This window comes from Barbus barbus (assembly GCF_936440315.1).
Source record: "Barbus barbus genome assembly, chromosome: 15".
Taxonomy (NCBI): domain Eukaryota; kingdom Metazoa; phylum Chordata; class Actinopteri; order Cypriniformes; family Cyprinidae; genus Barbus; species Barbus barbus.
In genome coordinates, this window is record NC_136743.1 from 14,298,228 (window position 1) to 14,313,449 (window position 15,222).

A 15,222-nucleotide genomic window follows, 5' to 3' on the forward strand; every position below is an offset into this window, starting at 1 on the left:
AAAGCCCTCTAACATGAAATTATGAAATCATATTTCACGATCTGAGGTTCATAGTATTGTTACAAGACACTTAAGTTTCTTGTTTATAAAGACACATTCATCATTTCAAAAGAGCAAAGCTCTCCTAAAGGTTAATAATATATTCCCTTAGAGCAAAGTTTATGATCTAAAAAAAAGAGCTTGCAATAGCTGTTTAGTAACAGTTTTTGTGCACTTTCACAAGCAAAACATTGTGAAACAGAAAATAAAATTATGACCTGAAGGTGGTTGTATTGCTTATTACACTGAAAGAAATGATATGGTCCAGGGACTTCCGATATTGAAGGATTATCATATGAATCTGATATTGGAGTAAGAATACATCATCACAGAAAATCAATCTGTGTTTCTATAAGCTTCTGGGATGAAGTGCAAATAACTTCAGATGATTTTTTCCATCTATTCTGAGAAAAACAAATTTGAGATAATCAGACTTATGATTCTGTCTGCCAGTCAATTTATCTATCAGAAATAACCACACACATTGTTTTAATCCACGTATCTACAGACAGATAGATAAACTCAACCACAAAGACTGAGATTTCAATTTTGAATGAAAATTACATTTTTATAAAATATAAGAAAATCTATAGAAAACAAACTAAAAAAAAAACCCATAAAACAAAAAAATATTGACATTTGAATGGAAAACTAAATAAACCCTCTTCAACAGAAACAGTTGTGGTAGTCTTTATTGGAATGCATACTCACTGTTTTACATCGAAGACATAAATAACATTTAATATTACTCTGTGAACTGTTTTGATCACTTAATGTGATTTTATTATAAGGACGCACAACTTTACACAACAACATGGAGCACAACAAAGAAGTAGTAAATCATAAATTTAGGGTTCAGTACATCAACTCTGCTTTTGTTTAACATGTCCATTTTATATAGCACAGATTTACATTCACACCAAGAACACAGGATCAGACACACCGTTTCACACACAAGCACAGGAGCAGTTCAGCTTCGGGCAGCCACCGCTGGAGTCGACTGCTCGGTGGACTGCAACTGCTTCCCCAGGTACTCCCTGAAAAAATAAATAAATAAAGAGCACAGAATGATTATGCCTGTTTATCTTTTGAACACCTCTGATATGCACCTCTTTGTTTTTCCAGATATTCCTCGAGCCTTTATGGAAGTAAAATAGCAGGTTTTTGAGCCGCCACTTTAAGCTCGGCGAAAGAAAAAAGAAAAAGAAAATGTCATGCGTGCGGAAAGAGGTGACTACAAAAGACATGCAAGCTTGATCACAGCATTTTCCTACAGCTCCACCACAGCTGTTTGACTATATTCAATTCACCCTGCCTTCCTGAATAATCTTCACAAGATTTGATTCCTTCCTCTTTGATTACTGAAAATGCCATTTAACCAGAGAGAGTTAATTCTGAATGGCACCTGTGGTTTCTCAACTGTTGGGAAACGCTATCTGTCATTTAAATCCTTTCAAAGTGTCCACCATCTTGATGTCGAGCCAAAGCCGTCAGCGTTTCCTGTCTTTATGTCAAATATCGTAACAGTTTCTCCTTAACCATGACCTTTTTTAAGCATTGTGCTTTACTTCAGGCCTCAGGTGCTTCAGAGAGGATTGCACAGCTTATCAAGGAGAATGTAATTCAGAAACGAGACACAACAGATGCCTCATATCTCGCATCATTCATGTCAGAATAAACAGTATCCAAGAAAGCAATTACCACATCTGCTGAAAATCTAACATGTATGATGCAGAAGGTGTCGAGAAGTTCATCTAGCAGGCTCTGAAGTCATCCGAGTTCAGAGACAACTATGTGAGTTCAGGTCTTCTTTTTCTTTATGGGCAAATTGACTACATTAGCACACACCTGTCATTCATTAATTGTCATTTCTGGCGGCTTGTCAAACAGCTACTGGGTTTGACTTCAGCACATCAGCCGATATTTGCATGGAAACAAAGCAGATAAGCAGTGTGCTATTGTACATCAGCGGCGAGATGGAAGGAGAGAATCAGAGGGCTGATTCATTGGGGATCCAGCAAAAGAGATAAAACAGCATAAAATATGAGGAATAATAACAGCTTGACTGCCAATTTGTATATTAATTGAGCTAATATGTTCACAGCTAGCTCGCAAAACAAGGGTTTGTTATGGAGATATGGAGTATTAAGTAACTGCAGAGCAGGGTTTCCCAAGTGGAACTGCAGGGGGTTTGGGAGTTGATAAAAAGCTAAAAACTAATTAAGCCATAAAATGTAAAAATTTTAATAAATAGGGTTGCATAATTAATTCAAATAAAACTGACATCTCAAAATCGGATGCACTGCATGATTGAAGCACGGCACTTGTGTTCATTTACACATAAGCAGCTCATGTATTCAGCTTTTTGCTTCACAGTAAATGCTGCTTCATATGAACTCCATCTCTGCAGGTCGCTTATAATACATTTGGGAACTCACCATGGATCACTTTATTTTCACATTTCCCATATTTCCAAACATTCTTGTGGATATAAGTTTTCAGCATTATACCAGATGGGTAACAATAATTCTCACTATTATCTAGTTGCATGCTTATTATTAACATATTGGTTGTTTATTAGTACTTATAAAGCAAATATTCTTCATGAACATATTCAACATCCCTTATATCCTACCCAATACCTAAACTTAGCAACTACCTTACTAACTATTAATAAGCAGCAAATTAGAAGTTTGAGGCAGAATGTTTACCTGAATGTAATGTGACCATTAACTGGCATAAAAGCACCGTAAGCATGAATGCGTTGTTAAATTATCAAAATTTGAACTTAGAATCTTAGGGTTACTTCAAGCACATTTTGGCTGATAAAAAGTTTAGAAATCCCAGTTATAGAGAAAAGTGCCTGAAATCTGATGTACTTAATGATGAATTTAGGCACCATAAGTTCATAAAATGATAGAGCTATGGACAGAAGCTGAGCTAATAGTTTACACAGCACCATAAGGTCTGTCTGTGGAACATGGCTAATTGAATATTAATGCCAGATTAGTTGCACTGCTTTGTGCTAATTGAAGTAAAGCTTCAAGCTAATATAAAGATCAGCAGTAGATGACATTCATATATTAAAATGCCCTATAAAAACTTTCATAAAGGTCTTCACTTTAAAGGGTAAAATGGCCCCTCACCTTATGAATAAAAAATAAATAATGTAGAAATTTTAGTGCAGTCTAAAATGGGTATGCAGAAAAACACATTACCTCACAAATGAATCATTATAATGAAATCTACTTTCATTTCCTACCAAAGAGTCATGTCTGAGGCATTCATTTAGTAAGTTCTCCCAGGTTTAAAATAGACTTTGTATCTTACATTTTCAGTGTGGTCCCAGAATTTTAGACTGAATGGCATCGAAGAAGAAAAAAATAAAAATTCACAAAAATACAGTCCTCCAGAACAAACAGGACACAGACAACAATCAGACTGAAGCAAAGTCTCCACTGAGCTCAATCAGCTGCACTTTGCATTCAATTTTCTGCCAAACCTGCAATCGACCCAAACCACAAGATGAATGTGAGGGTCACGTGTCAGCATGATGACTTCAGGAGACTCTTAACTTTTTCTTCACTGACACCTTTAACTGATTCCTTCATTTTTTCAATGTCAAGGTCTTATAATGAACAGCAAGAAAAGTTCGCTAACCTGCCCAAGGCAAGTTTTCATCCTCATTCATCCCGAATATACAGTGAGAGCCGGTAGACTCATCCATACGCTTGACTATGTCTGTGACCTTATTCATTCAACCTGCGGTAAATATGACTATGACCCATGCCGACCTTGTGTTTGAAGAGCTGTGGCTGATTTTGAAAGCTGAAAAGATAGAGACGACTCTGTTGTGGCTACCAGGCATCAACAACACTATGCATTTTTACTAAATAAAATTCAAAGCTGAAGAGCTGATTAACAATCTACCTGCGTCCTTAGGTGTCTGAGACTTTAATGACTAAGAGGATTCAAATGAATGCTCTATTACTCTGTGGACTTGAGCTTCTAGAATTATCCATTTCAAGAGTTCCTGAGTTCAAGAAACGGTAATACTGAATTCTCAAGGCATGGCACCACTGTCTCATAAAAGTTAAGGAATATTATAAAGTCTTTAGAAATGGTACTAAAATAAATATCTAAGCATACTTTATTTCGTTTGGAATTAAAGGGCCAGTGCACATTATTAAGCATTTCTGTAAATGTGCCAGTTTAGTTATTACAGCTAATATGCTAATGTAATCTTTTAAATTTTCAGATTTTAATAGAATTTTTTAGATCATGATTTTAAAATTACACAATGTGTGACAGGTTTTACTTTTTTTTTTTTTTTCTCATGCACCTTTAAAGCATGTTGGTATACTGACTGTACAAATTTTGGACAAGATGCCTGAGCCCAGCTGGATAAACAATATTTATAGTATATTGAATTAAAATAATAAAGTGTTGATGCCTTTGTATTCAAGATGCTTTAAAATATAACATAAATCAGAAATCAAATAGGTATAATTAACTATTCTAAATTCATATATACTACCATTTTTTTTTTAAAGAAATAAAAAAAAAAAGTTTCAGCAAGTATGGATTACCTTGGTAAAAAGTGACAGTAAAGACATGTATAATGTAACAAAAGATTTACATTTCAAATAAATGTTTTCTGTTCATCATAGAATCTTGGAAAATGTATCATGGTCTCCACAAAAATGTGACCCTGGACCACAAAAGTAGTCATAAAGGTACATTTTCTGAAATTGAGATTTATACATCATCTGAATAAATAAACTTTCCATTGATGTATGGTTTGTTAGGACAAACTTTGGATGAGATACAACTATTTGAAAATCTGGAATCTGAGGGTGCAAAAAAATCTAAATATTGAGAAAATCGCTAAGTCCTTAGCAATGCATATTACTAATCAGAAATTAACTTTTGATATATTTGCAGTAGGAAATGTACAAAATATCTTCATGGAACATGATCTTTACAAAATATCCTCATTTTTGACATAAAAGAAAAATCGATAATTTTGACGCATACAATGTATTGTTGGGTATTGCTAACCGTGCTACGACTGGTTTTGTGGTCCAGGGTCACCCACAACTATTATATGAAATAATAATAAATATTCTTTTGTGCACCAAATCAGCACATTAGACTGATTTCTGAAGGATCATGTGACATTGAAGACTGGAGTATTGGCTGCTGGAGAAAGTAGCAGAGAAAGAAAGTAAATCAGAGAAAGTAAATAACATAATACAATATATTAAATATATTCAAATAGAAAATGGGCATGTTGTAATAAAATGCCTTGAATTTGAATGTCTATGCCATTTTCCTTTACATTTCTCCACATCTATCTATCTATCTAGATAGATAGTGTGTGTCTGTTATAAAATAATATAATGTCTTAAACCTGGATGTCTATGCAATTTCTCTTCAAATTTTTCCACATTCACTGTATAAATAATTTCTAAACGATAAAGATATGACGCACATGACATAGTAAAGGTGTAATCATCTTTGGTCTTGTTTTGCAGTGAACTCTTGCTTAATCATTTTTCTGTTATTCCGATCAGGACTTCATTTCCGAATAAAATTAAGTTTCATAATAGCGAAGCACATCTGAGAGATTTCACGCTAAGCTGCATCAGACAGACCGCAGATGAAGTCCTTAAGTGCGTAAAGGTTTGTGCAAAACAAACATGAAAAAAAAAAAAGATTAAACACTGTCATCCAACATCTCAAGACTACGGAGCCACTGGCTGAATTTCTACACACACAGCGGCACACCTCCAGGGGTTAACCCAGATGGTACAGATACAATAAGCTAACAGCATGCAAAGTCAGCCATCTAGAAATGTGCCAACTAAAACATCTTCTCCTCCGGCTGTTGCCATGACACCAAAACAGGCTCTATGGAGTGAGAATGGGAAAAAGCGACAGCCATAGTGTGGTGGCAGCACCATATCTATCAAGGGGAAAATAAACTGTACGCACACATGCTTTTTTTGTTGTTGTTATTTTCTGTATCCAACTCAGAGTAAAAAAGCACTACACCAAAAAAAACCCCAACAACAACAAAGAAAAATAACCTTTTAGTATCTTTACACAAAAAAACCACGAAGACAACTTCAAGTTATGCAAAAAAAAATAAATAAATGCCATGGAAACCAGATGCTCCTCTATGAAACATCATCTCAAAACCATGCTAGATAATAGAAGACATACCTCACCAATATAAAAATGTCTCAAGAAGAGTACAGCAAAAGGAAATGGCACTTGTGGATGCAACTGGATTGCAAAGATGGCATTTGAGAAGAAGCAGTGAAAGGCCATTCTTGTATGGCTCTTCTGAAGAGCACCTTGGAAACCACGTTCACCAAATCTTAACTCAATCATCCGGCAATTACATCCCCTGTAATTTCCTCCTCCAATTAAGAATACAAATAAGAGTTGGCCTTCACCTCCCTTCAGAATTTCATATAATACATGTGCTCTCTGCCTCTGCAGCCCAATTGCCATTTTTAATAGTTCCCTTTTAACTCTGGGTCCATATCTGAGAGACTAGAACCAAGATGCAACCATTACATTATTACAAAAAATAAAAATTACATGTGAGACATTTAGCTAATGACTAATAATTGCCACGATCCACTGAGTCTGAATTAGCAAACGCAACTGTTCCCAAGCAAGGAAATGAAAGAGCTATTGAAATGATTATATATATATATATAAAATCATTTCAATAGCTCTTTAATAACCCTCTGTCTGGGTTCACAGTATAAATACTAACACATAAATTCTTCCCTGAGCATCGGCCTCCATAAATTTATTTCTCCAGCAGTGTGGCCGATGATAAAGATGAATTATTCGGAGATACTTTATGGAGCGTGTTACCACATTCTCCCTATGCAGGAGAGATCTATACCACTCAGGCAGCATTTAAAGTGACTTGTATTCTGCTCAATTTGGTGCTAAACTTTCAATTTGAAGGCTGATTTAAAGCCACTGTAATGAAACGCTGAAAGCGAACAATTACTTTTCATGACACCACAGAATGTACACCAGTAGACGTCTATTGTGCTCTAAACACGCATGCTGTGTGCCGGGGCCTTTGAGGTTTATAATCCCCGTTTAAAGAGTAATCTGAAGCTCCTAAGGATGAATGCAGACACAATAATGAACTACTAGTGTTAGGGTGTGTTTGTTCTACCTGAACCTGAGCCAGTGCCTCGTCGGCCTTGATTCAACAGTTCGCCGCTCTGACAAACACATCGAACATGCATGGAGAAGTTAATCATGTTTTTTTTAACTTATTCTGTGCGCTGGGTTTTAATCAGAGATCAACTAATGCTGAAAAGACACAATGGTCCACTGAATAATTCATTATATTATGCAATGCTGAAGTGAGAAAATTACAACTGCGTAGCAGAGAGATTAGGAGAAAGCTCTATTCCAGGTCACTATTGAGGGCAATGTTGCGTCAGGCACAAACACTGGAGCTGTTTTGCTTGAGGAATAAATACAACAATCAGAACTGCTGTGAAGATGTTAGGTTAAAGAGATTCAGATTTTTTTGTGAATATCCTGTAAATAAATATATAATAGCAACATGTAATAAATAAGAGCTGAACATACATTTTGGATTCATTAATGCATATGAAGTTGAACGTACCAGTTATGCACCATGAGCTTCTGAACAGCCAGCAGGGCATTATAGCGGACAAGCTGGTCTTCATGATGCATGTGGTTCATCACTAGTTGTTTACCACCCAGCTGTTCGATTACCCTAAAGGACAGAGAAGCAGAGAGATGCAGTTCCAGATTATTATGTTCTGCAAGATGCGTAATAACACAGGGCCTCTATGGCTTTAAATTTAACTCTGGGAATAACAGAACAAACAGCTGCATTATTTCTGGAAATTCCAATCATTAAAATGAAAAGGCATTTCAGTGCTCAAAAAGATCAAAAAGCCTTCATCATCAGCTCAAATAGTCCTTATCTGTCAATAAAAAAGTCAGTTTCCAAAGAAAATGTGACAAAAATGTGAATAACATTTTATAAAAAATGTGAAGGAAAACATTAGTCCTTCTTGCAAAACTTGCAACGATGCTAGGATGATAATGTGCCCTTTTAAGAATGTTGTATGTAAAGTAAATAAATAAGAATTAATTCATAAATGAACTATTTTATAACATTTTATATTTTATAAAAATGTAATAATTTTTCATCATTTTTTCCTTCTTTAAAATCATATCAGTTACACCACAAAATGTTCAGTTTTACACAGTCAATTTTAATTTGATTCGTTGATGCAGCTGGAAATAATATTATATAATATAACATATAATATAATATGTCAACAAATGAATCCTTTCAAAATAAAACAAAATTATTAGAGCTGCTATTCAAGCATTTACAAACACTGAGCTGAATTTTTATCAGGTTCCATAATCACACTCTCGTTCATGCTTTGTGAAAGATTCCACAAGAGCTCAAGCTTATCTAACAGCGCTTTTGTAAGAACTGCTAAATGGCACTTACAATTTTCCATTTAAAGTCATTTTGAACTTGATCTGAAATGTTCACGGTAGAAAAATGTTGCCTTCTGTAAGAAATATTATAGACAAAGCCATTATGCTCCCACTTGAGGGCTGTCTGTACTATAGATACAGACAGACAGAAGGATACAATTACAAAAGGCTATAACGACAAAAGGATAGAATGACAGATCTTGTCGCAAAATGAGTGCAATTCTTTTGGGACAAATGCTCACCTGCAGAAGCTAATTTGTTCTGGAGTGAATTGTTCCAGGGCTGATGAAACCAACGAGACCAGCGCGGTTTCTTTGAACGATGGGGGTGTTTTGAAGAGGAAAGCGAGAGTGTGCGTTGTGAGAGGATGACCTCAGGGGGAGGATGGTCTGGATTGGAGAAGGTTAGCCACTCACAGCGGAGTTGGACACAAGTGGCGGATCACTCTACTTTTAGAGGAAAACTATATATAGCGTTCTTAAGTCTAAAATTGATTGGCCGATCATGAATGCTACGTGCCGACAATATAAATGGCAAGCTTGGCCAATATCTTGCAATAGGTCAGCCTGGACGAGTTAATATGCTGCTCTCTTTGAAGTGATGTAAGTGTAAATTGACACCGATATCATCGCATGCAAGCAGTTGCCACAGATGGTAATAACTTTAACCTGGGCGATTTTCATAAAATTGTAGAGCCGCAGAGTAGGAGAGATGGTCATTTATGTATGAAGGATGAAGGAAACTCGCTCACCTCTTGCCGCGAGGGTAATGTCTCACGTATTCCCCCACGTCGTGAGCTGCAACAGCAATAACCTGAGGGTCATCAGACACTTCCAACAACCTGGTCAGTATCCTGGCAGGAAGCACAAACACACAATCATTTCAGGGCCCCAAAAGCAATCAGTAACACCTCCAGGGCAACACTAAACCCACGTTGAGCAAATATATCCCAGGGTACTGTACAGCTGGAGATGTGGCGTCTACCACAGTCCAGGAAAACATGAAAGGTTCTGTTAGTTCAGTATTGGAAAACTGTAAAACAAGGTTTCAATAAACAGTATTTATGCCTTGTTTTTCAGTAAAAAGATTTAAACATCAACCAGATACATTTAATAGAAAAGAATAATGGCTTGTTTTCAGAAAATATACAGTGGGCCCAAAAAACTTTAGATTTTTTAAATTGTTTTTGAAAGAACTCTTATGTATATGCTTGCCAAGGCTGCATTTATTTGATCAGTAAACACAATATTATGAAATATTACAATTTAAAATAACTGTTTGTTATTTTAGCAGTAGCCAACAAGACATTGTGTAGGTCAAAATTATAGATTTTTCTTTTATGCCAAAAATCATTAGGATATTAAGTAAAGATCATGGAAATATTCCATGTTTCCTACCGTAAAGATATCAAAACTTAATTTTTGATTAGTAATATGCATTTCTAAGGACTTAATTTGGACAACTTTAAACTATACATCAATGGAAAGCTTATTTATTCAGCTTTCAGATGATGTGTACATTTCAATTTAAAAAAATGACCCTTTTGACTGGTTTTGTGGTCCGGGGTCACATTTGCTGATTTTAATACATCCTTGTTGAATAGAAATATATATTCTGTGAGATTAACGATTTGTAATTCATCATATATTATTGAAAACACATCTTCAAGTATTTTTATTTTATGGATGTTGAGATATTTTCAATAAAAATACTGCTTATGAAAATTATTTTGTAGTGAACAAGACGCTTTTTGCTCTGGGGAACATAATTTCAATCTTTTTCTCCTCAAAAACAATGTCAAGTATGAGACTGGTCTCTATTGCATGAAAGCGTGAAATTATAACAATCGTGCAGAATGGAGAGAGAGGGTTCAAGCGCTACAAATAACCTGCACACTGAGAGCAAGAGATGGAGGGAAAGAAAAGGGAGACGAACTGAAATAAAACAAATTGCTGAGGGCTGAAATGGAGCCTTGTGCTGATTGTGGAAAGGGTGGTGATGAGAGGAATGAGATGAGTAGATTAGGATTTAAACGGAGCTGTCAAAAGGGTCGAGTTGATGCATGATTAAACTACTGAGAGACAATGAAAATGAGAGTTTCAATCGCTGATACTCGGCTTTTGTTTCAACTTGTAGGACCTTCACCAGAGAGGAAGAAGAGGAACATGGACAATGTGATGCAGACAGTAAAAACAATTTGTGTAAAAACAGTACAGTAGGTTCAAAACAGTAATTTAACCATTTGCTCAATACTACAAAAATCATTTCAGTCCCTCTCTGAACACCTGACCCCTGCTAACATCTTTTTATTCTAAAAGCAGGGAGAACTAAAAGCAATAATTATGACTGTTCACACATGTGAATGATATCACGTATGTTTTAAAGCAGCCACATTCACATTAATATATTCTTAATCATTTTTTTGTCTTCTTTTGTATTTATGGCCTTTGTTACTATTTTATGCAGAGGAGAGTGGAGAGCGCCCTAGAAATAATATGGGGGAACAGTGAGGGAAATTTGAGAAATCAAAAGCACTCAAATGTTTTTTTGCAGCCACTGTATCTTGAATTAAGTTTTCTTGGGGTAAACTGGCAAACAGATTTTTCTGTCAACCATAAATTGACAACACAAGTCTTAATATGTTATACAAGTTTGTGCTTCAAGTAAACATGCTTCTTTATTTTAACAGGACAAGACCTGTGTATTTCTCGGTAAAAAAAAAAAAAAAAAAAAAAAAAACTCGATCAGTTAAGCAAATATTATAAAATGGATCACTACAACTGTAAATTATGATTGGCCACTTGTTAACAATTTTCACACAACCAGTAATTAAACCAGTAAATGATATGTAACTCTATCAGCTGAAGTGGAAGTTACAATTAAGCATTTGTGGAGAAACAAAAAAAATACTTTATTTCAGATTCAATCTCAAATTCTGTTGATTTTATTTCAAAATTCAGACAATAAATGTGATTTTCTATGACATTCTATGATTTGGTGTGACAATGCTGTAGATTCCAAAAGGCAGGTGATCTTTCCCTCTTTATTACTAGTTATAGCGCATTTGAGAATAATGATGCATTTTAAATGCCAGTGTCACTATCCACTAGGGCTGGGTAATATGTCAAAAATATCTTACTGATAATCGCCTTAAACGTGAACGTTTTCCAGGTTTTAAGTGCTATAATCAGGTCCCCAGTGCATCTACCAACCAAGGAAACGTGAAAAAGATTAACGCAGTAACTTTATTTTAGTAAGCCTTTTTCTGCAAGCTTCTGAAAAAACGAGCGCATCTGATTTCGCTCCCTTAGTGACGTGGCAAAGGGATCTCATTGTAATATTACCGCCCCTTAATCTGTAAGTTTCCACCCGCTGCACCGTCATTTTGATTAGAGGTGTACCAGTTCAAATGCCATGGTGAAAGTTTGCGAAAAACATGCTAACTGTTCTGCCTTTGGCTGCACAGACGAGCACAGAACACTATTTAGTCCCTGCCTCAGAGGAGACAAGAGAGCAGTGGATTTATTGATTTATTTACTGTATGCTGCTGCCACACAGATCTAATAATCATGCGATTTATTTCCCAGCTGTTTACCTTCACAGACATAACTGTCAGTTTTTGTAACTCGTGTGTGTTTTAACGTAAACTTGTGTGTGAATGAGAACTTAGTTTACTCACATGCTGTGACAGCCGCTTTCTGGCTGTGTGCTTCGGATGTATGCGCTCAGAAAACCGTATATCAGAAGTTTAAACTCGTATGGTTTAAAACGCATGATTTCAGCACAATAAACATGATAATCAGAACCAAAACAGATGTTTTTAGCAGGTACGGCTGAAATGGCGCAGCTCTATTCTGGAAAGGGGCGGGAGCAGCAGCTCATTTGGATTTAAAGAAACAGGCATGAACATTTGAGTGTTTCTGCTTCCACTCAAAATAGGCAATTTCAAGATAATATAATAAATGATATGTGGGGTATTTTGAGCTGAAACTTCACAGACACATTCTGGGGACACCAGAGACTTATATCTAGGGCTGGGTATCGAGTTCGATACTTTTTAGGTACCGACCGAATTGCCTCGATACCACCGAGTATCGAAAAACATCTTGTCGTTCGGTACCAAATTTCGATACCTAAGGGGTTAATCTCATCACCGTCATATAATCCTGCAGCACTAGGTGTGTTTGACTAGAAGCGGCGCGGTGCTGATTGATCAGTGTTTGACATCCGCGAGAGCATTTCTAAAGCGCACGGAGCAGTCTGCTCTCTATATCGCGCAGTTTGTTTACTAAACACAGACTGAAGCTCGCGTGACGCTCGCGGTGATTTCAGCGTCTGCCGCCTCATTACATGAGGACATAAACACAAGAACAACATCTCCAGACCTGCTGTGAGAGTCAATTAATGAGCATTTTACCGTTTGATTCGAGTAAAACTTGCGTCATATCATATACACACAGAACTGTAAAGGTATTCCCGGAAACCCGTCAAAAGTTCGGTTTCACTTGGAAGACACTGCGGCAGAAATAAATTAATATTGTTCAGCGGACAGTACATACTACTACTACTGGGCTACTATTAAAATTAAAACTTTATTATTATTTTTTTTTTTAGAAATTATCACACAACAGTTATTCCATTTTTTTATTTTAATAGTAAACCCCCTTTGTTTGCCAAAATAAATAAACTTTGATTTTCAATAATTTAAAGAAATTAAATTAATGTTTTATGTCTTCATTTGAAAACCAGATACAGAACACAGAAATTCTGAGGAAAAATAAAACCTTTCATTAGGCTATTTTAAGAATAAATTTAAATAAACTTAAGTTGTTTTTATGCATTCAAATAATTAGACATACTACACCAGAATTTAATAACAATAAAACATGTGGTGAAAGAAAATAAAACACCCACTTATGAAAGTGGATGAAGATTTAACATTTCTTGAAGTCTTTAACAACCTAGAAGTGATGATGTGTTTTAAAATGAACACACACTAATGTAAACGTAGCCTAACAGATGTGTAAACTGAAAACAATTTGAACTTTATTAAAATTATTTATTTATTTATTGTGTTGGATATATTTTGTTCCTTTGTGCAGTGGCTCAGGAGATGAGGCTTTGAGTCTGTATAAATATCAACATTAAAAATTTTTTTTTTGAGATAATGTAATCTTATTAAAACTGATTTCATAAAACTGGTATCGAAAAAAGTATCGTTCAGGAACCGGTATCGAACTCAAAGTATCGGTATCGGTACCGGTATCGAAAATTTTTGAACGATACCCAACCCTGCTTATATCATATATTGTAAAAAGGGGCATAATATGTCTCCTTTACAAAATATTGTGATATCGTCTACCCAAGCCCCACCTCCACCACGCCCCGCCCCCGCCGAGACAACATTGCCGACATGCACCATAAACACACACCATATTCACTTTGGTCTAAATTATTGCCAAATTAAAGTATGGTTTTACTTTTCTTAGTTTGTGCTTAAACTAACAGAAAATATTGTTGTTAATAATTTCCACTCTGTTCTTATCAAATTTGTTCTTGAAATGAATTTCGTTTTGTGAGGAGAAATGTTGAGGAAAAATAATAGAACCCAATTTTAAGTTCATCATGCAGTGACGTTGGACATTCTAGCAGCGATTGTAAGAATGATGAATGCATTTTGATGTCATATAGCCTATTAATGTCTTGAATAAAATATACCTATTTTTCCGATGTTTATCTTTCTTTTTGGCCTAGACACATTTCATGATGGTAAGTTTAATTTACATTTACATTTATTCATTTAGCTGACGCTTTTATCCAAAGCGACTTACAATTGCTATATATATGTCAGAGGTCGCACGCCTCTGGAGCAACTAGGGGTTAAGTGTCTTGCTCAGGGACACATTGGTGTCTCACAGTGGATTCGAACCCGGGTCTCTCACACCAAAGGCATGTGTCTTATCCACTGCGCCATACTCACCCCGATCGCCATCGCCATCAAATTTCTTTGATTATAACAATTATAGCGTTGTTTTTAAACTTGTCGTCAAGCTATAACATATTTGATATTCATCATGTATGACCAAAATCATGCAGGGATTAAAAACGAATTCTAAGCAAAAACGTTAAGGTGTTTTTTTCCCCCTTTCTGGTAGCCTAGTTCGGAGGTCTCATTTGGCCCGTTTTTAACGAAATAAAAATAATTGCTTTATTTATTTAGAAGCAGGAGTAATTTAAATTTCATTTTTATTTTATTAATCAAAATACAACGCAAACTGAGGTTACAAAAGTCAAGATCAGTGAGGGATTTTCTTTTCTTTTGTTCTTTGATTAACATTCATGACAGACGGCACTGAAGACATAACCGATTGTTTTTATGGGATATTTTGATATAGTAATTCTGTGTGTATTTGTCGATTCAAATGTGTAAGAATGGAAGAAAGAGAGCTCAGTCCAGTGTTTGCGCGCAGCAAAGAAAACAGCTAGCGAGTGCAGAAGTGAGTTCTATTTCATCTTCTTGCAGTTGAATCTTTTGAAATTACAATAAATGCACATACAGGAATTGAGAAGCAGAATCTAAATTAAATTTTACATCAAGTAATTTGATTCCTGATCTGATTTCCAAAATTGGAATAGCTTTTCGATTCC

The 15,222-nt window shown here is 35.6% G+C and overlaps 1 protein-coding gene across 3 annotated transcripts in view; it reads right to left on the bottom strand.

Moving 5' to 3' along the window:
* Nucleotides 1–706: 706 nt before the first annotated feature.
* LOC306880846 (V-type proton ATPase subunit H-like) overlaps nt 707–15,222 on the bottom strand; it is a 63,705-nt gene continuing 49,189 nt past the window's right edge. For 2 of the 3 annotated variants that reach the window (XM_079434631.1, XM_079434632.1), the window contains exons 12-14: nt 9,326–9,427; nt 7,715–7,828; nt 707–1,076 (exon numbers count right to left, since the gene is read on the bottom strand). In XM_079434631.1, coding sequence (XP_079290757.1) covers nt 1,010–1,076; nt 7,715–7,828; nt 9,326–9,427 — 283 coding nt within the window. In that variant the 3' untranslated portion in view covers nt 707–1,009. The remainder of the gene's footprint in view (nt 1,077–7,714; nt 7,829–9,325; nt 9,428–15,222) is intronic. The other variant, XM_079434633.1, reaches the window with a different exon arrangement.